Raw genomic sequence first — 22,426 nt, 5'->3', positions numbered from 1 at the left:
ACATGTAGTGCATTCTTCCAGACCACGGAGACAAACACAAGCAGAGGAATGCCTGGCCCCGGGCGATGAATAGTCATAAATTCATTAGTGAATGCGGCCAGGGCTGATTTGGAAGAATGAGCGCTGCTATTGCGGCGATAAACCAGCTGACCCTGTCAACTTGGCAGCTGTCATGACCTCAACCTGTGACGGTTTTAGATGTGGGAGGGCAAGGAGGACAATATTTGTTTAAGCTGATAGCTCGGGGTTGGAGAGGCTGCACTTGTGTATGTGCATGTTTGTTTAAAGGTGCCTTTGGGAAAGTGCGTACAGCTCCAATGATAATCGATGCCAAAAGCCTACAAAATACGCACCTGTAATGTGATTTTAAGCGAGCGAGTGTGTGGCCCAGAATGCAGCTCTTCTTTAATGGCCTGCAGCTTCAGCTCGGCGTCGTTAACATTCCAGCTGTGGAGATTTTGGCATGCACTGGAAAGCATGACAAGACAGCTATGCACCTCCCTGCTCTCTGCACACGCTGTCAGGTTCCTCCAAGAAGTATTAAACAAAAAAAACCTCTGTGACAGATCATTTCTCTTCTTCACCTGTCAGTCATAGACCATAACACTGATTTGTTTTCATAATTTGTCTTTATAGAGAAACGTTCTCTTGCTCATCGAGGTTATTGTCACTCCTACGCGGTGTTCCAGGTAAAAAAGTTATTTACACTGATCCCTCCCTAACGTGCTATTTGCCCTGCAGGTAAACAAATCTCATTGCGCTTCCTGGCAGGTCCTAATAGACACATTTAGAGCAATTATCTGGCTGATGTTTTAACAGGGACATGTGATGTGTTGTGATGGAGGCTCTGCAGAAACATTACTTGAAATCTTGCCGTTGGTAGGTGTTGGCACAGACAGACAGACATTCAGGCGGGCAAGCCTTGTGCTGTTGCATAAAGTGTTGACACATTATAGCAACTGCAGACCTACACTGAGAAACAGAAACATTGTGATGCAGAGGGAAAGAGGTCTGATGTAACAGCCTGTATGAGCATGTGCACAAGTATCCTAAACTAAAAAAACACGCCGTGCAGACAGATGACAAACAAGCACGGCAACAGACTCTGCAGCCAATGAGGAATCGGGCAGGTATTTGAAGGTTTGTGCACTGGCACTCGCTGTGGATGCCACTGAAGCTGTTAATCATGCTTGTAATTACTGTTCTACAGCTCCAGCTTATGAGAGACACTTGATCCTGGCAGGCGACAGCAGAGAAATGTTTTATGTTTTAACCAGTGGAGACAAAGATTGAAATGTGCTCATGTTTTTCTTGCAACTTCAGCCTCACCCTTTTGTTTAGGTGGATATCAGCCTAAAGCACAGAAAAGATTCAAGTACAAACCCAACACTTTCACCCAGGGGTGGAGCCAGAGGGGGGCTACGGCCACCCGTTACCACCAACAGTGAAGCCTGTTAGGGGGCCACACACACACAAAACTTTTAGGTGAAGAATTTTTTCTACAGGAGTTTTTCTTTTATTGCTTTGAATTTTCAGAATAAAGTTGGAATGTGGAGGGGAAAAAAACCCATCTGGTCCATCAAATCAAAATTACTATTTTGACTCTATTCTCATCATTTCAACTTTGTTTCTTGACATTTTGACTTTATTTTTGAATTTTATCTTATGACTGGTCCCAATGCTCCTTAGCAGATTTAACAGCAATAACAGCAACAGCAAAAACAACAGCAACAATAGTAATAATAATAATAATAATAATAATAATAATAATAATAATAATAATAATAATAATAATAAAATATATTATGAGTGTTGTCATTAGGCAAAAACAGTCACACTAAAAACATGATGCAGAAAGGAAGTTAAAGTTACAAAATATTTAAGAAAACATTTTATTTTACATAAACTGTACAGATGACATTTACTGGACTAAATGTTTCTTAGACAGGAACTAAAAATAGCTTTTCTTATTAAATAGAAAACTGGAACAAAAAATAGAATTAAAGATGAAAAATGAAATGTTGCTTATTGTACAAAACAGAGAATGAAAATAGAGCTAAGACAGGAGAATTAAAAGTCGTACCCTGATACGGTGGTAGGCCTTTTACAAATGATCACAAACGGTATTGTACACAGTGACTCGGTGGCCTTGCCATCCGAGCACTACAGCTAAAATCGTGGCCTCTTTGGTTCCATTAATTAGTTAAAATACATCTGAAACAAAATTCAAATTTACTTCTATAAAAATAACTTTTCAATGGCAGTTTTTGTTTCGCTAAATCCGCAACTTTTCAGTGCAAACGTCACAACAATCATTCGCTTTGGAAAGGAAGCGAAAGATTACATTTCAAGTATTGATAAAGAGTTGAGGACTGAAGAGAGAAAGAAGAAGAAGAAGAAGAGAAAGAGCGGGAGAGAGGATTCAGTCTAATAGAGCATGTTGAGTATGGGTATAGGTTACTATACATTGCATAGCTCATGTGGCACTTATTCAGCGATAGGACAGGACACTCAGTACCCCTTGGAAGGCATTTATTTATACAAGTGCTATTCAGGGTGTGCATTTCAGTTTCTGCAAGTGCTGCATTGCACTGTGGTGACCCACTGGGCCAAAACTAGAGTCTCCAAGTCTGCAGACTGGCTTCTGCTGAGCCTCAGGGGGAAGGAGAAAGCAGTTCTCTCTCTGTCAACACAAGAGTGACGGCCACAATAACGCCAACAGTGGCGGCTGCAGAGGTGGCGGTGGGGACTCAGTGGAGGACTTTGTTCTGCCGCTGCGCTGCTGTGAAGGCTGTAATCCTGCAAGGCATTAAGCGCTGCCAGTTTAACTCCACCAGAGAGGACAGCCAGACTGAGTCTGTCTGCATGGCAGGGAAGTGCTGGTGTTCTGAATTGTATAAGCTGATGAACTGTCAGTGCTTTGTAAAAACACAAGTCTGTTATGTGCTCAGAGTATTTCAGAGGGTTGGAAGAGCAGGGCAGGGGGCGTGTGGGCAGTGAAGCCAATCATGTCACTTTCCTTAAGCGCTTGTTTGTTTGTTTTTTAAATCTTCATTTACAAGGAGATGACAGACCATTATTTTTTAACTAGAAATGGCAAACTAGAGAAAAGTATCATTTGGTGATAAGCGTTCCCTTCTCGTGCCGCCGCTGACCAATGAATGGGCAGAATGCGGGCAGCAAGCGTGTCGCTCAGTCTGATAAATACACACGCCTGCGCTGACACGTGCAAACACACATGGACACAACAGTGATACTTGCTTTTGCTAGATGGTACCAGTGTGTGTTGCTTGCACATACAGTAGGTATAGATATATATGTGTACCGTACAATAACATCCTGTTTGTACAAAAGGCCTTCCTGACAGTCCAGATAATGACGGGCCAGTGTGGACTCAGGCGCATCCACACTCGTCCACGATCATATTGGGCACGTCCCTCTTGATGATGTTGTATTCATCGTCAAAGTAGAGCAAGGACATAGTACTGAGCTTGGTGGGGATACAGCAGGAGTTTACTGAGCCCGGGCTCATCCCCCGCATGCGGTACTGATTAACTACCGCAGTGTGGAAGGATGAAGCTGAGCCCGGCACGCCTGCCATGTAGGCCGGACAGCTGCCCTCACAGTAGTTACCGTAATAACCAGCTGGTGCAATGATCCAGTCGTTCCAGCCAATAAGCCGGAAGTCTATGTAGAACTGTTGCCGACAACACAAGCCCCCGCTGGTGCCATCACAGTCAAGCCCGCGCTTTCTAATGCGGTGCTTTCCATCCAGCTGTCGTGCACGCACCACCAGGAAGGGCCGGTGGGATGGGTCGCCGGGATCCACCAGAACAGGAGCCACTCCAGCTGTCTCACAGTCCTCACAATGGATCTCCAGGTCCTGTCTCCGGCTGCCCTTCCCAAACACTGCCCGCACCGCCTCAGATAGCGGGAACGTATGCCAGCCGCTGCGCTTCAGATCCACCCGCTTCTCCACCAGAGCCCAGTGACCTGTTCCCCCTCCGCCGCCTCCACCTCCTGGGCTTCCTTCCGTGCCGCTGGCAGCTGTGGCCTCCTGGTAGTGGATCTTGACCGTCACTTTCCTCCTGATGCCCTTCTGAGGACCTCCTGGAAGCATACGGAAATACAGCCACATGTTGGCCTGGGACACGTACAGGTTCTGGTTTCCCTCGTTGGAGATGAGGAAGTACAGGTTGGATTTGGAGGGTGTTTGTTCATCTGTTAGCAAGAGAATAAACAGAAGAATTTATTACACAGAGGTAGAATTTTTAAGAAGGTAGATGACAGTCTCTTTTAGTCAGTTTAGTGTGGAAAAACAAAAATAAATGTCTGACTCAAATCATAGGATCCAAAGCTGAGGACCTTTCAGCAGCATTATATTGTTTTCAGTTTGCTCAGTGCTTATGAAAATGCTTCAGCAGTTATCACATGACTGTATTTCAGTAACGTGATATCACATCTGATCCAAGAGAGATAGGCGGACATGTGACAGCTTAATCATCTTCTCGACAACTGAGCATGGGTTGTTGAAAACCATGACATGAGGCTGGGAGGTCTTTGTTGTGCTTAAACCGAGCGCAGTTCTGTGGCTCAAGGAGAAAGGTTACCGACCTATACACTGTTTTCTACGCTCACACAAACACACAAACAGAGAAAGCCCCTGAGAAGGGCACAGCTTTGTTTCCACAGATCTGTTTTCCCCTTGTTTTCTCTGTTAACTCTCAATGACTGCATCAGGTGACCTCTGTGGTAGCTCCTGATAGGCCAGCGGTAACAGGCCAGTTCTGGGATCAGGCCCAGTTGGCTTTAGGTCCATTTTTGTAAGTGACAGGGCCAAAAAGAAAAGAGAGTGAGAGAAGGAAAAGGGAGGAGGAAGATGAAGGGAAGGAGGAAGGATAGAAGTGGAAAAGTTGGGAGGGTGGCGGACATGGCCAAGGCCTGCGGGGGGTTCACTGAGTTCGCTGTTCATGCCCAACCCGAGCCCCGCCTCCCACCCTATGCTACCCCTTTGCACCTCCTTCCAGCGGGAGCACCCTGAGAGTGACAGCACAAAGCCCCGTGTGAGGCAGTGGGAGAGCGCCGCGCTGCAGCCCGCCATTGAAACGCGTGGCGTTCCAGCAAAAAGCATGATGAGGCAAAAATAAAAGCCATTTACATGACACTGGCCACTTTCTACAGCAGCACAATGAAGAGATCCTGGGTGTCTAAAGGTGGCGCTGGGCTCTCTCTGGCACAACTTTTTTTTTTTTTTAAGCCCAATGTTGTCTTCCAAATTACCCTGAGGTAACTAGAAAGGTTTCTGTTTCAGGAGATTTGCCACAATGTGCTCATGCAGAGCTTTGAAAGCAGCTAAATTACTTTGTTTGCCGACTGATTAGTGTGTGTCAGTGTCAACAGGTGGCCACCAAAGACGGGCCTCCTCTTTAAAGCACCCGGTGCCTTTTCCTCCATTAAAGTGCAGCTTTACCTTCACACAGGGGCCTGTTCAGACCAGCTCTCCACTCTCTAGTACGTCAGCTGGTAGCTCACACAAACCCACCCACCCCCACGGTAAGCAACTCTCCACACATCAGCCTGTGGCTAAAATATGACGGTGCACAACGAGTACATGCTCAAATCGATGCAAAGCCAGCACCGTGAAGGAATCAGCTGAAGAGCAGCTCCTGCAAAGACCCCTCAGGGCTACAAGTAACTAACCTCGCCTCAGTCATCACCGTACGTGCCTTGACAGCTCTGAGCTCAGAGAGAGACGGGCATTGCACAGTGACAGGCTGCAAAATAAAGCTGACAGAGCTCAGACGTCTGTATGATCATGTCCCATTTTGATTCCAGGCCAACCTATTCCCCAAAGAGATGAAATTCAGGTGTAGTTAACCCTTCGAGATCAAGTCATTGCTAATATTGGGAAGCAAACCTAAACCATAACCCACCAACATAATACCTATGGTAAACCCTAACCCACTAACATAACCCTAACACTGTATTCTTATTTTCCTGTCAGACAGCATTCTTTTGGTTCATTTGACTTGTGTCTAATGTATTAACCTTCCGAAGTGCAAGTGCAATATAGGTGGTAACCCAAACCCCACATGTTGGAGAAAGGTAAAAATGTGCTTTTTTTAAAAAAAAAAATTGGAAAAAAAAAAGCATGACTATTCTTCAGTGTGTGGAATTATATTTGAACCAGTTGCAAAGAAAATAAATAAATAAATAATTTGATTGCCGGGGTCAGAATTAGGGTTAGGGTTGGGGTCATCACTGATGATGGTTAACCAAGTCATCATTGGTGATAACCCTAACCCTATGTTTTACAGAGGAATAATGAGACCTTAGAGAGACTCTTCTGGGGAAAACGTAAATAGTTTTTTTGTGTGTTTGAGTTACAATCGTTATTTTTTTTTTATCCCTTAACTGACAAAACTTCAGAGAACATTTGAAAATAAAAATTGTGTTTGTTATACAAGTATTGTTACAGTTTTTTTTATTGAATAAATAACTTAATTACATGTACAAACCATATGGTAGTATGATTAAACAACAACTAAACAATGGGACAGGGAAAGAGACGGGATTAAAGGTTAGGATGTAAACGGGGCTAGGGACAAATTGGGAAAAGTATGCACAGAGGGGTTTAGGTTTAGGAGTATTCAGAGGTCACATTTGAAATCTTTTGCCAAAACAGTTTGAGGAATTTTTACACGCTGGATATCACTGAGCTGCTTTTATACTGTAGCTGCTCAGGATCTGCAGTAAGGCTGTGACTAAGCTTTAATTTCATTACTCATGAATCCGCCTTTAATTGGTTTATCAAATCTCCCAGAGTGATATGATCAAATCACAATCTAAGACATTTTCCCAAGATTCGCCAATAAGGAAAGTGAATCTTCACAACTGAGATAACCATGGTTAAGTACTAAATTATTAATGGTTTTCTGTCAGTTAGGTCGCATTTAATTCATTAAATGGTGACGTTCTGCTTCAAATGAAGAAACACTATGTAATAAAACTGATGCATAAAATCATAAATAAACCGATTTTCTGAGCACAACAGTCCTATTTTTTTTTAACTTCTTAACTAGGGCTGGGTAAGAAAATGATAAAAATAATGATTAATAATGATAATAACGTTTCCTTGATCAAAATCTGAGATATGGTTAAAATAAAATTGATAAAAAGCAGCTAATCTTTGAGCTACTCTAGCCGTACACAGCAGTATGACAGGAGTGTGAGTGACATGAAAGAGAAAATGACAAACGTTAACAAAAACAGCATCACCGACACAGACACTAGAACGTCCGAGGATTATCGGTGGTGTGTGAAGATATGTTGGCCATTTCAAATCTGACCATGAAGCAGAGCAGCATGCGCCACAAACTGTTCCCACAAAAGCAGGCAACACCATGAATCGTTTATACAATCTGAAGCAGGGGCATCAGTGCACAGCTGACCTTTTACCTTCACAATGCACACACAATCCAAGACTTTATACAAACCAGGACTCTTTCTCTATATAACATGCTTTTACAGCAAAAGCCAAAGAGCGTGACACAGTGACATCACGAATGCATTACACTGCAAGACATTACGGCAGCAAGCAGAGTGGAAAATGTTGGATTTAAGCAGCGGCTCCTTGTTATCCGGTTCCCTGATCATAAACATTTAATATCTATTAATTAATATGTATTAATATCTATTATATTTTATATAATAGCCTCATAGCTACACTTTGGAGTGAACAGAAACCTTTAGGATTCACATAAATAGTGATTTGTTGTATATCAAGATATAGATCGATTTCAACTGATATGAAAAAAAATTATCTTGATATGACTTTTTTTCCATACCCAGCCCTGCTTTTAACAGCTACCTGGGTTATGGTTACATGCACTCATTTAGATGGAAGTTTCACTTATTTGCATAGTAAGATGGAAAAAAAAGTCACAGAAAATCTGAAAAAAAAAAAAAGTATTTTGAGAGAGCTGATCTGAAAGGTCAGGTCTTCTAGTTTCTGAAGTAGCTTAAATGCCAACAACCCCTAACCCTAAGTAGTTGCCCTGTGACCTTGTGGATGGTAAAAGGTTAAAATCCACAGGAAAATCTGCAATGTCACGACAACTGGCAGGTTTAATCTGCCGCTACAAAGGCATGAATGGACTTCTGCTTGATATGAAAGGTTTTTCAAGTGCTGAAATAAGCCTGAAACCACAGCATCTAACGTAGCTTCCACCTGTAGACAGGTGGCATATATATGATTCTCTGAGTGGAGCACTAACAATCACTCCTTCAGCGTCATGGACCATATAGATCCTCGTGCTGTAAGAGCATACATCTGAACACCGCATGACTTATTTCAGCTGAGGTTCTTTAGGAGGAATGAACTGTTCTTTTCATGCTGTGTTACAAGCAGCTTGGAGCTGGCCTGGACACGCCTCGCCTGACCCCACAGTGGAAAAACGTTGTTAGTGATTATCAGCAGGCAGGACACCTGGGTGGGCTGTTTCAGCGTGTCTCCACCTGCGCTGCCGAGCCAGGGAAGAGGCTGTGGATGGAGGCAGGCAAGTAGGCAGGTAGATAGAAAGCTTCAGAGCTCATTACTCAAAGATGCTGTCGACAAGACCACACGGCGTGGCTCTAACGTGACATATGGCCGCCACCCCTCAGGCCTCAGCTCTCAAGGAATTCCACACAGACCGAGGAGGCGTGGATGTGAGACTCTGGACTCTTGACCAGAGGTTAAAGCCACAAATGTGCTGGACCTGCTGCTGTTAAAGCTTTACCACAGAGGAATTTTTAATCACTGTGCATAAATCATTTATAGGAGCTATACAGTAGCAGCCGATCCCACTGACTGAAACACACCCCGCTGAGTGAATGTGGAAAATGGCTGGAGCAGGTCCAGGAGTGCCATGACTGACAGCTCCTCATGAAAGAGCAGTGTCCTGCAGTAAACCTGCCAACCTGATCCTGTGGAGGAACTACTTAATGACCTCCCATAATGAAGTCTTAATTCTGAGTTTTGGACCACTTGTCACAAGTTCACTGGGTCCAAGCAGCAGCAGCGAGCAATCGAGAAGCGCCCATCTGAACTTCTCCATCCAGCGCTTTCTCTCTCACCCTCCCTTCTTCTCTGCCCGTGTTCCCCGCTTCGCTCCTGTGGATACGGGACACCGAATCCCTCAGTGAGGGCCCACGGGAGCATGTCAGGGGAGAAGAGAGATTGGCATCCCCTCCCTCACCTGCCCGGGGCCACTTGGCAGACTCTGTATCTCTGTGCTACCGGAGATAAGGCACCACGGTTAACCCTGCGCTAACACAAGCTGACCCCACGGAAAAACAAAGCACACAAACACCTATCAGCATCCATTTACTGGCTCTCTGTTGGCTAAACAGATGCCAACTTCACCCCCCATCTCGCCTTGTTCTAAAACAACAATTCAGGCTTCCTCATCTTTGGGGGGGGACAAACTCCCCTGGCTTCAGAGCATTCTGGAGACCTCGCCTCTGAGCCGTGCCCCGGCTGGCAGCATCCGATCTGGGGGGGCTCGAGCCAGCTGGCCGGGAGGCAGACGGGGTCTAGGGAGCAGGGACCCGAGCCAGCTCCATGGTACAATGCAACACAAAGGCTCAAAGGTGTGAGGAAGAATAGAGCGAGGAAAAACACAGAAGTAGAAGAAGAAGCAGCAGCAAAGGAGCCCAGCGAACCTTTAAAGCTTTGCAACGCTGCAATATGGGCACACACACAGACAGACTACCAGCACCAACAGTCCCATCACCTCATCCAACCCAGCACGGACTCAGATGTCTCATACATTATTCTGAGCAATTTCTTTTGTTTTCGCTGCTGTTTTTCTTCTCCATGTTGACATGATGTGAACACACAGAGCTCTTATAATAATTGCCTGGCCTTTGTTGCCTTGTCATGAGGGCGCTCAGATCATTCCCATTGGAAGGCAAGAGCTCACAGTCCATTCAGGCTAATTGTAGCTGCAGAGCCAATGGGAAACCTGTGTGTGTGTGTGTGTGTGTGTGTGTGTGTGTATAAAGCATCTTATTTTTGTGAGTTTAATTTTATGTTTCCTTTCTCTTAAACTAACAGTTTGTGCTGGAGACGTGGTACTCACAGCACCAAGTGACAATTATTAGATTCTGTCGATGATTTTGTTGTGTGTGTGTGTGTGTGTGTGTGTGTGTGTGTGTGTGTGTTTGAGGCTGTGTGTCAGGGTGTGTGCGCGCACAGGAGGGTGTGTGTGTGTTTCTCTTTAGACTTCTGAGAATTAGTTAGATACACATTCTTAGAGGAAGGGATAAATGGCCAATTGAGGGACTTTGTCCGTATTTAAAAGAGGGCTTTATACATTGGAGTATTGAGTGTGAGCTCAGCTTTGAGATGAAACTGGATTCAGAGGTGCTTTTTTTATCCCCTAGACAACACAGGGGGGTAATTTAAGGACTCTGTCTTTGGTTTCATTTCTTTTGGATTTCCAGAACAGGAGGATTTAAATCAGCAGCCAGTGTGACGTAATAAGATGATGAAAAAATGACGGCTGCACCAGATTCCGTGTTTATGGCTGGTTTATGGCTGTTTGTTGTGGCTGCCTCTGCCGCTTAAAAATAAAAATATATATATATATAAATTCACCTGCTAAGAATTGTCAGTTATTAACTCACCTGGTGCCATGCTGCCTGTTACACAGACTCAAAGGGTGAAAGAGTTCAGGCAAGGGTCGATTTAGACATGTGCAGTGAATTATTGATTAGTACCTGATTCTGCGAAGCTGATGATCTCAGATGTCTCCGCCTGAACCTCGTTGTTGAAGGCAGCCTGCCCGTCGAAGCTGGGGATCTCCACCCGGCCGTCCTCTCGTACTTTGCCGGCGTGCAGTCTCCTCAGTGCCGTCACCATCGCAGCCTTCGGGATGGGATGGGTGATGTTGGGTCTCTCTCTCATCTGTAGCCGGTTCAGTATGTGCCTCTTTACCGCCTCCAGGAAATCGATGTTCATGAGCTCCGACTGATCCGGCGCCCTGAAGCCGCAGGACGCGCACGACTCCTGGGGTGAGCTTTGAGTCTCTGTCCCGGTCACCGAGCTGCAGCGCACGCACAGCACGCACGCAACTAAACAAGACAGTGCCACACTATAAAAGCTCATTTTAAAGTTTATTCTACAGTCCAAACGCTACGAAAGAAATGGTGAATCTTTTAAAAATGCACACCGAGATTTAAGCGACTTTTCATTGACTAAAGTTCCGGGAGAAATCATCCAGTGAATAAATCCACTGAGCATGTGTTTGTATTCCAGGAGACTAAACGATTCCAGTCATTGTGCCTTCAGCTCGTTATCCAGCAACAAAATAAAAGTTCATCTCTGTAATCGAGAGGCGCGCACGACAGTTCTGATTGTTGATGCGCTTCTGTCAAACCACGCTGCGTTCAGACGCGTAATCTGCCAAAACAAAAGAGCACAAGTGTGAATAAAACCCCGTACAGGCGGCTCCTCTCCATTCAAGCAGCCTGCAGAGACTCCTGTCCCGCAGCTTCCAGCAGAACGCGAGCGCTCCGTGAGTCCCGAGTCTTTTTGTATGTGCGCCGTGCGCGGGTTAGGGTGGCAAGCTCCCGTGCGTCCTGCAAGATAATGCTCAGTGAGACCCTTTCCTCTCTTTGCAATCACGACAACAGGGGCTCCGCACACCCAAAGTTTTTATACAGGAATTCGTACACCACGTGGGGATTTCCACCAACAGCGCGCAAGGGATTATTACTACGTCTAAAGATACACGACTGTGGGACATGGTTTTTATTATGGTAACACGGAGGCCCCGGAGCGGTTGCATAATTTTTTTTCTCCCTCAGGTCTTGGCAATATTTGACGCATAGCCTTCAGTGTGGGTGATCACCTGATATCCGAATGTAGGAAGTTTTATAACGGCCCCTTTAGCGGAGGTAGCGCACACTGTCAGACCCCCGAAATTAGTCATTTTAATTATTACTTTTTGAAGATTTTTAAACCTTTTAGATTTAAAGCATCAAACTTGTGTTTTCACACAGGATCCGAACTTCACACAGATTATAGCCCATACAGAACCATTTTCAGTATCTTTAATTAATTCAGTTGTGTTTGTGAGCTATAGAAAAAAATAATAATTTTAATCAGATTCATTAAAGATTGAATATATATTTCACTGCAACCTTTAAAAAGAGGTGGATGGAACCATAAATAAAATCAGGAACTTAAATGAGGAGATCGCAGGCCTGGTAACCACACAAATTAGCAGACAAACAGCGCCCTCTACCGACAGAAAGACCTCATTACACACTGCTGCTATACACAAACAGAAAGAGACACTCCTAAATTTAGGACTATCCCACAATTCCCAGTAAATACAGGACAAGGAGCTCTCTGGAGAGTTCTGTGATAAAATCCATAGTTGAGTTATCTTCTCCTCTGGCCTTCCTTTGAGTATTTCCAGGAGAAAAGTGGACTCAGTAAGTATGACATGCCTGCTGCCGGTGTACCAGTGACCAATGAAAGTCAAGTGAGTTTAAGTATTACCGAAATGCCTGTTTGGGCCTACAGCTGTCAATGCATGTATGTAGAATAGTTCTAGTCATCTAGTCATCTGCAGCCTCAATAGCAAACTAGGGTGTCCTCTGGGCCATCATCCAGAATACCTACCATCCTAAAAGTTTATACTTCAGTTTAAATGAGTGATTCTCTAGAATTTCAATTGCATGTTACTGAGCATCACACTAATCTGTGTGATGTTTCCATACAGTCTGTGATCTTTCTGGAGCCTCGGCCTCAAAATATGTGGAATTCTACTCCAACAAAACATGGCGGATACTTCGGAGCATAGAGACTGAAACCAATGAGTGACATCACAGCGGCTGTACAGTCCATGAGCAACACACAAGGAAACATATTGCCATGTCTGATGCAAGAAAAACTATACCCACTGGCAGAACTCCAGGAAAAACACCAGGCCCTGCTCTTTACTTGATACGCCCACCGTTGCAGTGATGCATGGTGGAGGCAGCATCATGCTGTGGAGGCATTCCTCAACTAGTAGATATGGTTGCTAGGGTGATTTCAGCCAAGCATATCCACAGTTTGAAGGTTAGATGTTCAACAGCGATTTCTCCAGCACCAGGGACAGGAGACTCCCCATCCAGCCCAACCAAGCTTGAGATGATCTTCTAGGAAGAGTGGGAGAAACTTCCCAAATCCAAGAGTCTGTACACACTCAACCAAGATGTCCAAAATGTAACTGCTGGCAAACAGGCTTTGAAAAAACTAAGAGTCTGAATATCACATCTGAAATTTTAGCTTTTAATTCTGAATGCATAAAAAAAATATGTAAACTGGATTTTAAAAAATGTAATCTGTAACACAATAAAGCATCAATAGTTTTTTTTTAATGCAATGATTAAATGTAATAATCCAGTTGTAAAGGGATGTCATAATACTTACAACACTTGATATTTTATACTTCACTCTTTTGGTAATCTATAATAACCTCTCAAATTTAACTACATAAGAAGAAAACATCAGTGTAGGATTCCTTTCATCGGGTCTTTAGCTCTACAATCCCCAAAGGAAAAGGCACCTGCTGCTCTAAATGAGGGCCAGTATGTTGCACAGCAGTCAGATTAGACTGTGCAGCCTCTAAGTCCCAGTAAGAGTGCCTGTTGTAGTTTTCAGAAGCGTCTGTGTGTCATGTGTGGAGCAGCAATGTAGGTCAATAGGTCAAAAGAAATGAAGAGCAGCAGCAGCGGCGATGGATTAGAGGAGCCTGGCCTGCAGCATAATAGCTGATTAAGTTACTCTCCTACAGGTGTACCCACACAAAGCCAGAGTAATCCCAGAACAGATGTACTTACCTAATCAGAGAGAAAATAAAAGTTGGATCAATAAAGGTCAACATGAACTCTATTTAGCATTTTATTAATGCTGAGATTCTAGGCAGACCCAGTGTTCAAATTCACTGAACTTCTCGGTAAAATCAAGTGGAAATCCAAAGTTTCTGAGGTTTACATTCTGACTTCCCCTTTTTTTGGTAAACTCAGCCTGAAGTCCACAGATATTTTTCAAAAATATGTAACTTTTCATTTTTAAAGAGTGGGTTTTAGCAAACCCCAAACATGAGGATTTGTTGCACTTTACAGGGACAATTTACAGAAGTGGATTAATAAAAACATTTGAAGCCTTGGCATTTCTAACAGGATTTCTGGGGAAAAAGAGGGTCAGCCATGAAACATGTTTAAATTTAGAAAGTCATAAAAGTTCAGTGCAATAAAGCGCCAATGGTCATATAGAGATCTTTTTAGACATCCAGTAACTCTGAGGCAGTTACATTAAAGTGTTACACATTACTCAAAAAATAAAGCACAGACAGCATACAGGACACAACAGCAGCATCGTACAAACTCCATCAGCTACAATGAAGGTACAGGAGCCCCTCGGTGACAATATTTGCATCTAATGTAATAAAAACTTCATGAATTCATAGCTGTTTAAAGGGGATTGAGCCGGTCATGAAAATCTGATGTAAACGACAAAGTTCTTTTTAAAAACAGACATAACTTGATGAAATCAAACCCATCTGTGAGTTTAAAGGGATTTTTAGTCAGAAGTGAAAACAGACATAGGTAAACAGTTCATCTCCTGGAGCTCATTGATGGAGTCTGTGGAGCTGTGACGCCCTCTTGTGTAGTGTAGCTGACATTACTGTTAGGTGAAAGCATTCGTTGATTGCGCTTCAGATTTGGAAGATTGTCAGGCTGGACTGTGTTCAAATTTCTGAGCACGTGAAAACATTTCCAAACGGTCACAGCTGTGTGGTCAGTAAGAGGAGCCGATCAGCGGGCAGGTTCAGTGTTTCAAAGTTTTATGACAATTTCCTTTTGTTTTTGTTAAGGTTGTGTCCTGGCATAAGGACGCACTCAGCGCACTATTATTTTACAACTCACTAATATTCCTCACTGACCTTTAGGTGACCTTTAGGTGATATTTCTATGTACTTTTGCAATACTTTTTAATTGAAAAAAAATTAATCCTTTTAGAGAATTTGTTATGACTTTGACACTCTTCAGATATTTGAGGGATCTATATATTTTCTGTTTCTGCGAAAAATCTTGCCGATCTTCCACATCTGCAGCCCAGATGTTCAGATTTAGTTTGAAAGTAAAGCATGGAGGTAACAAACAGCCTGACTGTGAGGTCTCCAGTGCAATATGTTGTTGATCAAAGTATTGCACAGTCGTCATGTTAAAATAATATAAGCATACTGTAAATCAGTCAAACATACGTTCAGTTTACTTTTTGTACTTTTATTAAAACAAAGAAGTTGTTTTGTGAGAAGTAACAGATGGGAATTGTTTAAATAAATGTCCTTATCGTAGAACAGGTTAGAATTTCTGTCATGAAGCTATATTCCTGTAAAAATATGAGAACATAAATCATTTTGGTCATTTTAAAAGGAGCTGTGGGAGAAGCTCAGCTGACGAGCAAATGCAACACGATTTCAAACATATTTTTTACTCAAGTAGAAATATTCTTAACTCACTCAGACACACGTTCACCTTTGTTGGCACCACCTGAAGGGAGTTTGTGTATTTTAAATGAGTATTTCTTGCTCATACGGTTTCGATTCAGCTCAGCAGGTTTGCTCATTACAGTTGATTTTTTATTGTTTGATAATGTTCAGTTTTAGATTAGCTGTTCTGTCTCATGTGATGTGTGGTATTGATCATAGACAGATTTAAGGAGGTCAGAAGAATAAAATAATCCATCACAACACAAAGAGCTGACTCACTCTTTAGATGTCCCTGCCTCAGTAAGTACCAATGGTAAGTACACACACTCCAAAGCCTTCTGACACTGCAAATACTTATTTTAATGTTAATGAAATAATACTTATTTTTCATTTATTTCTGTTTTGCTCTTTTTTCAGTTCATTAGATACCTGAGTATAGCTGTTGCCTATCTGTATGACCGCAATGTACCCATCTTCTGATGGCTGCTTCCAGCAGGATAACATGCTGTGTCACATATCTGGTATCTGGTATCATCAAGATGACAATGAGTTCAATGTACAGCCACTGTGTGATGCTGTCATGTCAATGTGGAACAAAATCTCTCTGAGGAATGTTTGCAGAAACTTGGGTGAATCTGCGCCATGAACAATTAACTAAAGTAGGTCCACCCTGGTGGTAGCATGGTGTACCTAATGAAGTGTACAATGGGAGTACAACTAAGAATAAAAATGCACTGAATCTGTCTTTATTAATACAGGAATAAACAACTACAGGACCAAAATAAATAAAATGATGACCTGCTTTGTTTGTCCTCCTCACAGCTCAGTGTGGGAGTCTTTCCTCCAGTTATTTACAGTCACGTTAGTTTCTCCTTTCTCAGTCTCTGTGATGCACCTCCTCAAACACAGGGTGGAGCAGACAGACACCGGAGAAGGCAAATCATATTAATGATGTGCTCTACAGCATGTTACTGCAAGTGTAAAACCAAGTGTAAAAAAAGTGTTAAACCAAGCCTTTTAGTGGAGCTGGCTCAGTTGCTGGGGAGTAAAAAACGTTTGCAAACATCAAAGAAAACCTGTCAGTGAAGCAGCATCTAACCTCTCCACACTGCTGACGCCTAGTTTATAAAACACAGAACACAGAGCTCAGCCCGATTCAGCTTTCTGAGTCAAATATCAGATCGCTGAATCGCTGTTTTTCTCAGATTTTGTTCCTTTGTGTACATGAACACAGACATACACATATGGAGGCACCGACTGTGAAATTCTGGGCTGATGCTCACTAAAGATCTGATTCCAATACCTTCCCTGTTCTTACAGACACTATGAACAGATACACAGAACAGATACTGTGTTTTTTCACATTCACTGTAAACAGAACACCACAGCTTTCTGTAATGCCATTTTCCCACAATTTACTTGAATGTTGCAAAAAATGTTAAATTCAAAACACTGAAACTGTACAAAAGTATAAAAATATTTCAAGTTATTTTCTTTTTCACAGAAAGCTAGTACCACCTATTAAAACATGCTTCTCACGCAGAGAACAGAATCGTTTATTCAGTCAATCAGCGTCACCTGCCACATGGAGATGGGGCTGGTCCTGGTACAAGGTTTTCCGCCGAGCACCAGCAGCAGGTCGGGCAGATGCTGAGTGATGTCTCCATCCTTGCCCTCCAGCACCTCCTCCTCTGAGCAGCTCCATTGTTTCATGAACGCTTTGTTCTCAAATGTCAGGCAGCTTCCAATACGCTGACCATCTATCTCTATTAAGGCCTCTCTGCTGGTCTCCAGTTCTGAAGAACTTCTGTTGGCTTCTCTGTCTGGAGTGAAAGTCTCCAGCTCTATATCTGACTCCGGGTAGGTGAGTGGTACTGGGAAGCATTTGTTCTTAAACGGCTTGAATTTCCCTCCCAGTAACCTGGGCTCGAGTCCTGAGTCCGAGCAGAAGCTCTTGCTGGTGCTACTGGTTTTGTAGCTGGGACCCAGACCAGTGCAGCAGTGGTGGATCTTGTCTGGGGGGTTGGAGCCTGGGAGTGTGGCGAGCTGCACCCAGGTCTGAGTGATGAAGCTGTATCTCCACAGGCAGTTCTTTGGAGAGTCCTGGGTCTCGCCTCCACCGAAAAGGAGCATTGAATCTTTATAGGTGACAGCTGAGTGTCCCATGAGTTTAGGAGGGCCGTACCTGAGAAAAAACAACCACAGATGGTGTTAGCAGGAAGGAGCACGCCAAATGATGCCTGTCAATGCTAAAGACATCAGATCTAAACAGACCGGTCAGATAGGAAGTGCTGTTTGGACCACGGTTGTGCCTGAATGGGAGACTGGCTGGGAGCACCAGGAGCTGTAATTGATCATCTGCTGATCAATGGGTGATCGTACTCTCTGCCTTGCACAGCATCTGTGATGATATTTCTATATGGCGTGTTGTGCCATGTTACTTTATTAAAATTGCCCCTGGATATAAACCACGTCATTTGCACTGTTAAACCTGGGATCATAAATCTATTTCTGACACAGATGTGTCACACACCGTATTTAAAAGAGGCCCTGAAGGACAGACATCTCTTTTTTTTAACACCAAGTGCCTTGATTCCTCTCCGTGTGTCTCTTCATTGCCTCCTCTGCTCTCTCTGGTAGGGAGGGGCTAAGACTCAGATGCTAAGACAGGAACTGAGGACACACAAAGAGGGCAGAGGCAAATGGGACCTGACCTGACCTTTGGAAAAACATCTTTAAAAAACAGATGAGTGAGGTGTTGAGTTTAATACTGACTCTTGTGTGTTTGGAGGACACCAAAAAACTGACTGCGGATACATCTGTGTGTCACAGCAGACACTACAAGCTTCCTGTCCCCTTTTTCCTTTCCTTTTGCCAAAGCTCTTTTCACACTTTGAGTCTGTGAGTCTATTTGTGGGATGTTTGTCACCAAGAATATGCAGACAGTAAAATTTCCCTTTGATCTGGATGCAAACTTGATTTCCAAGTCTCCTTCATCAGGCTGCGGGGCAGTCCCAATCCTGAGCACAACCTTGAAATTTTACAAGTTTGAAGTTTCAGAGCTCTAATGCGCAGTGATTTCTGTGACGTGCACCTCTGATAATGTCTTTGAATTAAGTTGGCAGCACTCAGTCAGTTCATTTTGTGAAGGCTGAAGAGGCTGAAGCAAAAACAGCTAACAGAGAGAGCTGACTTTAAACCATTAAATATCTCTGATCACCTGATGTTTAGGTTTTGTTGAACTAGCTAACAGCTAACAGCATAATACTGAACTTGCTTCATGGTACATCCCTCTGGTGTGTTTGGAAAAAAGCTAAGAGGAAAAGCTAAGAATGAAGCTAGCTAACTACGGAAAGTCTTCAAATTAAAAATGAAAACCAAAAAAAAGTAAACTCAGGAAAGGACTCTCCATCGTTCAGCCAGTGACTGCTCACAAACACCGTCTGACACACCGACTCTCAGGACGAGGCACTCTCAGACTCCTGCTTATAGAGAGCAGCTCCTCTCAAACGTAATAAGTTAAGAGTGGAAAACTATTAATGTTAAGAGAATGAACCTGATGTCAGATCAACACATTGTTAAACAGCTCCCAAATGTCCCCCCTCTTTTAAACCACACTTGGCACATTCCCCCAGGAACCCTGCTATAAAACGTCTCCAAACCAACCAGAGAAAGTTTGGAGGGGAGGGGAGAAACAAACAATTACATCTGCATCTTAAACTCTCATATTTTTCTCAAACTTTACTATAACTGTAACAGTCTACAAACCACAAAGTCAGGTTATCACCATTAGGAATCACAAAACCTTCCAGTAACATCGTGTTATTAGGGTCATACTGTCTGTCTGTTTTTGTTCCATTTGCTGTAAGATACCGGTGCCTCAGGGGGCAAAAACAAGTGACATTAGTCCTGACTGTGCTGCTGACCGGCTGATCATTAGTCCTGATAAATTGCTGTTCATGTTCGTAACGCCAGATGAATCAGTCCACTCTGATGATCTGTTATCCACAAGTCTTTACATGTAACATATTCAGTCACCCAGAACGAAAAAAAAACAGAAACTCTCCAGTAGTGAATCTCAGTGATCTGAAGCTCTTTATATACATAAATACATAAATTTATGTATTACTCAACTATTAAAGAGACAGTTCCTCAGGACTCTTTCTTTCCTTGTTTTTTTGCAACAGACACACTACAATCAGTGTTTCCACCTCACATGTCAGCCTGTCAGCATGAGACAGCAGCGGCTGAAAAGTGATCCCAGTCTTTTCAGCAGGTGCTGAAGGATTCTCCGTCTCATCAGCGGGATCAGGTTCTCCTGCCTTCAATGTTACGTGGGAATATTCAGATGGGGAGCTGCGACAGACTGCTGGTCAAGTTTTCTCGCGAGTCTTGACCTTCCCTTTATGTTCCTCCAGCTCTTTGCTTTATTCTTTATGTTAAAAGCTGCATTTGTTTTACAAGGTTTGACTCATTTCTCACCTTTTCTAATGTGCCATGAACACCACAGCTCATTACTCTGCATTACACTACTCTATCTGGAATAAATAATTTCAATTATCTGAAGCAAATTAGTTTCTTGATATTGAAACACAAAGTTCTTTAAAAGCAAAACTAAGAAAAAAAAACAAATTACAACTAAAATATAGTTTCACAAATTAAAACACAGGTAAAAAAATGTGAATAAAGAAAAGTAAAAAGCAAAAAGTACTTAAACAAAAAATGAAAAGCAATGTGCTAAACTGCTGGAGCGATTAAGAAACTACAGCTATAAACTGGACCTAAAGTGAAAAAGCTAATGAGCAGAGTTGCGTTTTTTAGAGGCTGACCATCTGTAAGAGCTGTGAGGTAATTTAGAATGACTCTGGGTCTGGGTCCATTGCTAACTGGTGCATTTCACTATAGTTTCAACAGGTGGCTTACCTGCTGCTTCTAGGTTTTATTGTCAGAGTGTAGAGCAAATCTAATGACACTAAAAACTCCCAGAAAGCTTAAGAGTCAGCAGCAGCAACAACAACAACCACAGCACAGAATTTAAAAAAATAGACTGTGGGAACTTTTTGACAGCCAAGTTAGTGAAACCCACAGAGATGAATTCACTCATGGGGCACATGATCCAGTAGCATATTCACAGCCAGGTGTGATGTGTTACATAGTCACACCTTTATATCATGGCAAAAAAAGATTTATCACAATTATTGATAGTCTGGTATAACATGTAGATTTGTCTAGAAATATGCAATACTCGTCTGTGTTGTTTCACAGAATAGCCTTTTCAAGTAGTGACACAAAAGCAGCCAGCAGGTGTCGCTGTGGAGACGGCTGTGAGATTGTTTTGAAACCTTGATGAGTGCTGGCACAACGACTTCATATATCTCAATTTGCCCATCACTACCTGTCAGTGGTTTTAATGTTGCAACTGATCTTTTTCACTGCACCCAGTTTCCAAAAAGACAGACAAACTCTGCACTTACTTGAGTGAACTCCACGACTGGTTGCTGGAATTCCACTTCCAGAAGTCTCTCTGCTCCCGTAAACCTTTTAAGCCTCCGAACAGGTACACGCAGCCCTGATAGGCTACAGCTGAGTGACTGTGTCTGGGGCCTGGGCCTAATGAGTCCTGCTGAGAGCCACTCAGCAGGGACCAAGACATGGTATCTGCCATTAACACACACACACACAAACAAGTATCTATAATTAATGCTCATTCTGCAGCTCACATTGTGTTTGCATTTGCCACAATACTGATGATGTTCACATGCTGCCCTCTAACTGAACATGGGTGAGATTTCACTCCTAGAAATGCTTCAGCTCAGTTTAATTGTCAGTTTGTTTCTCCATCTCACAGCTATAAACTACATTTACACTGGTAAATATGAATAGTTTAAAAAAAAATATTGACTGAGATGGAAACACAGCTAGAAGATGAGCTTGGCATCACGTGGGACTAAACTGATGCAGTTTACTGAAATTATGATCTATCCCATTATATTAATGCTCAAAGTTGCTTATAGAAAAATCATGCTGAGCAAAAGCTACAATTAATATTTAGATAGTAACTCCGGCAAATACCATAAAGCCATTGTACATAAAAGGTCAGCTGATTTTGAGGGTGTGAGGTGGGAATTTTAAGATTTGGTTAGTTTCATATGGAAGGAGCTGACTGAATTCTTCTCTTTGTCAGTTTTAAACTCACTAAAGTCCAAACTCCAGAAATCCTGCGAGGTGCCTTTCATGTCAATGAATCCTCCGTACATGAGCATGGCAGAGCCGAGCACCACGGCACTGTGGCCCTTCCTGTTGGTCGGCATTTGGGTCTGCACACAGAAAGAAAGAGAGAAAAATACATTTAGAACAGATGGTAAGCTACTAACAAGCAGGCCGGTATTTCTACATAGATCTTCTTCTATGACCTTCATTGAATGCATTAAATTTGGGCTTCTTCAACCTAACCTATCCTTTCTCTTCCTACTTTGCTATATCCATTCTGTGGGGAAACACTGCAAAGCCATTTATTTGACCTTTAAAGTTCTCACAAATATGTGGGTAGTGTGTGACTTCTGTTCTGCTGATAAAAGCTAAAACAAGCAAAGGAGGGCTGGAACTGTGCGCAGTGTTCACTGATGTGCTTCCAAGTGTTGTGACTGCGTGACACAAAACAAACGGCAGCACACGAGGACTGTGCGGTTAATTGTTTCTGTTATAAGCTGATAATGAGATCTAATTATCTGATTGTTTTTTTATAGAGAGAGAAAATGTTATCATTTAGATATGAAAAGCACTCGGTACCTGAAGCAAGCTCCTCTTTCCCTGCCACTGCACCCACTTCTGCTTTGCTGAAACACAAATGACACAGGAAAATTAAACTAAAAGAGTTACGTACCACAAAA

General features: G+C 42.9%; 2 protein-coding genes and 1 long non-coding RNA gene across 4 annotated transcripts in view; 1 reads left to right on the top strand and 2 right to left on the bottom strand.

Annotated features, from left to right (window-relative positions):
- Positions 1-1,612: 1,612 nt before the first annotated feature.
- On the bottom strand, positions 1,613-11,889 carry inhbb (inhibin subunit beta B). Its single transcript, XM_003445332.5, has 2 exons — positions 10,765-11,889; positions 1,613-4,221 (listed from the first exon to the last, which is right to left on the bottom strand). The coding sequence occupies exons 1-2, from the start codon at positions 11,150-11,152 to the stop codon at positions 3,395-3,397; spliced, it is 1,215 nt and encodes a 404-aa protein (XP_003445380.1). The 5' UTR covers positions 11,153-11,889; the 3' UTR covers positions 1,613-3,394.
- On the top strand, positions 10,932-16,986 carry LOC112844151 (uncharacterized). The gene is made up of 2 exons (XR_003216790.1): positions 10,932-11,058; positions 12,777-16,986. It is a non-coding gene; the product is annotated as an uncharacterized LOC112844151 (long non-coding RNA).
- Positions 16,267-22,426, bottom strand: part of klhdc3l (kelch domain containing 3-like) — a 15,900-nt gene continuing 9,740 nt past the window's right edge. For both annotated transcript variants that reach the window (XM_013271444.3, XM_005452022.4), the window contains exons 5-8: positions 22,326-22,372; positions 21,733-21,853; positions 21,011-21,194; positions 16,267-17,721 (exon numbers count right to left, since the gene is read on the bottom strand). In XM_013271444.3, the coding sequence (XP_013126898.1) occupies positions 17,097-17,721; positions 21,011-21,194; positions 21,733-21,853; positions 22,326-22,372 (977 nt within the window). In that variant the 3' untranslated portion in view covers positions 16,267-17,096. The remainder of the gene's footprint in view (positions 17,722-21,010; positions 21,195-21,732; positions 21,854-22,325; positions 22,373-22,426) is intronic.

Source organism: Oreochromis niloticus, linkage group LG16 (genome assembly GCF_001858045.2).
Source record: "Oreochromis niloticus isolate F11D_XX linkage group LG16, O_niloticus_UMD_NMBU, whole genome shotgun sequence".
Classification (NCBI taxonomy): domain Eukaryota; kingdom Metazoa; phylum Chordata; class Actinopteri; order Cichliformes; family Cichlidae; genus Oreochromis; species Oreochromis niloticus.
Note: the sequence above shows the minus strand (reverse complement) of the source record. Positions and strands in the feature narration are given on the sequence as shown.

Bases quoted from the DNA above. Each gene is read 5' to 3' on its own strand.
- inhbb (XM_003445332.5), bottom strand. From the start codon at position 11,152: ATGAGCTTTTATAGTGTGGCACTGTCTTGTTTAGTTGCGTGCGTGCTG. The intron at 4,222-10,764 runs GTACTAATCAAT...TCTTGCTAACAG, and splicing joins CATCAGCTTCGCAGAATCAG to ATGAACAAACACCCTCCAAA.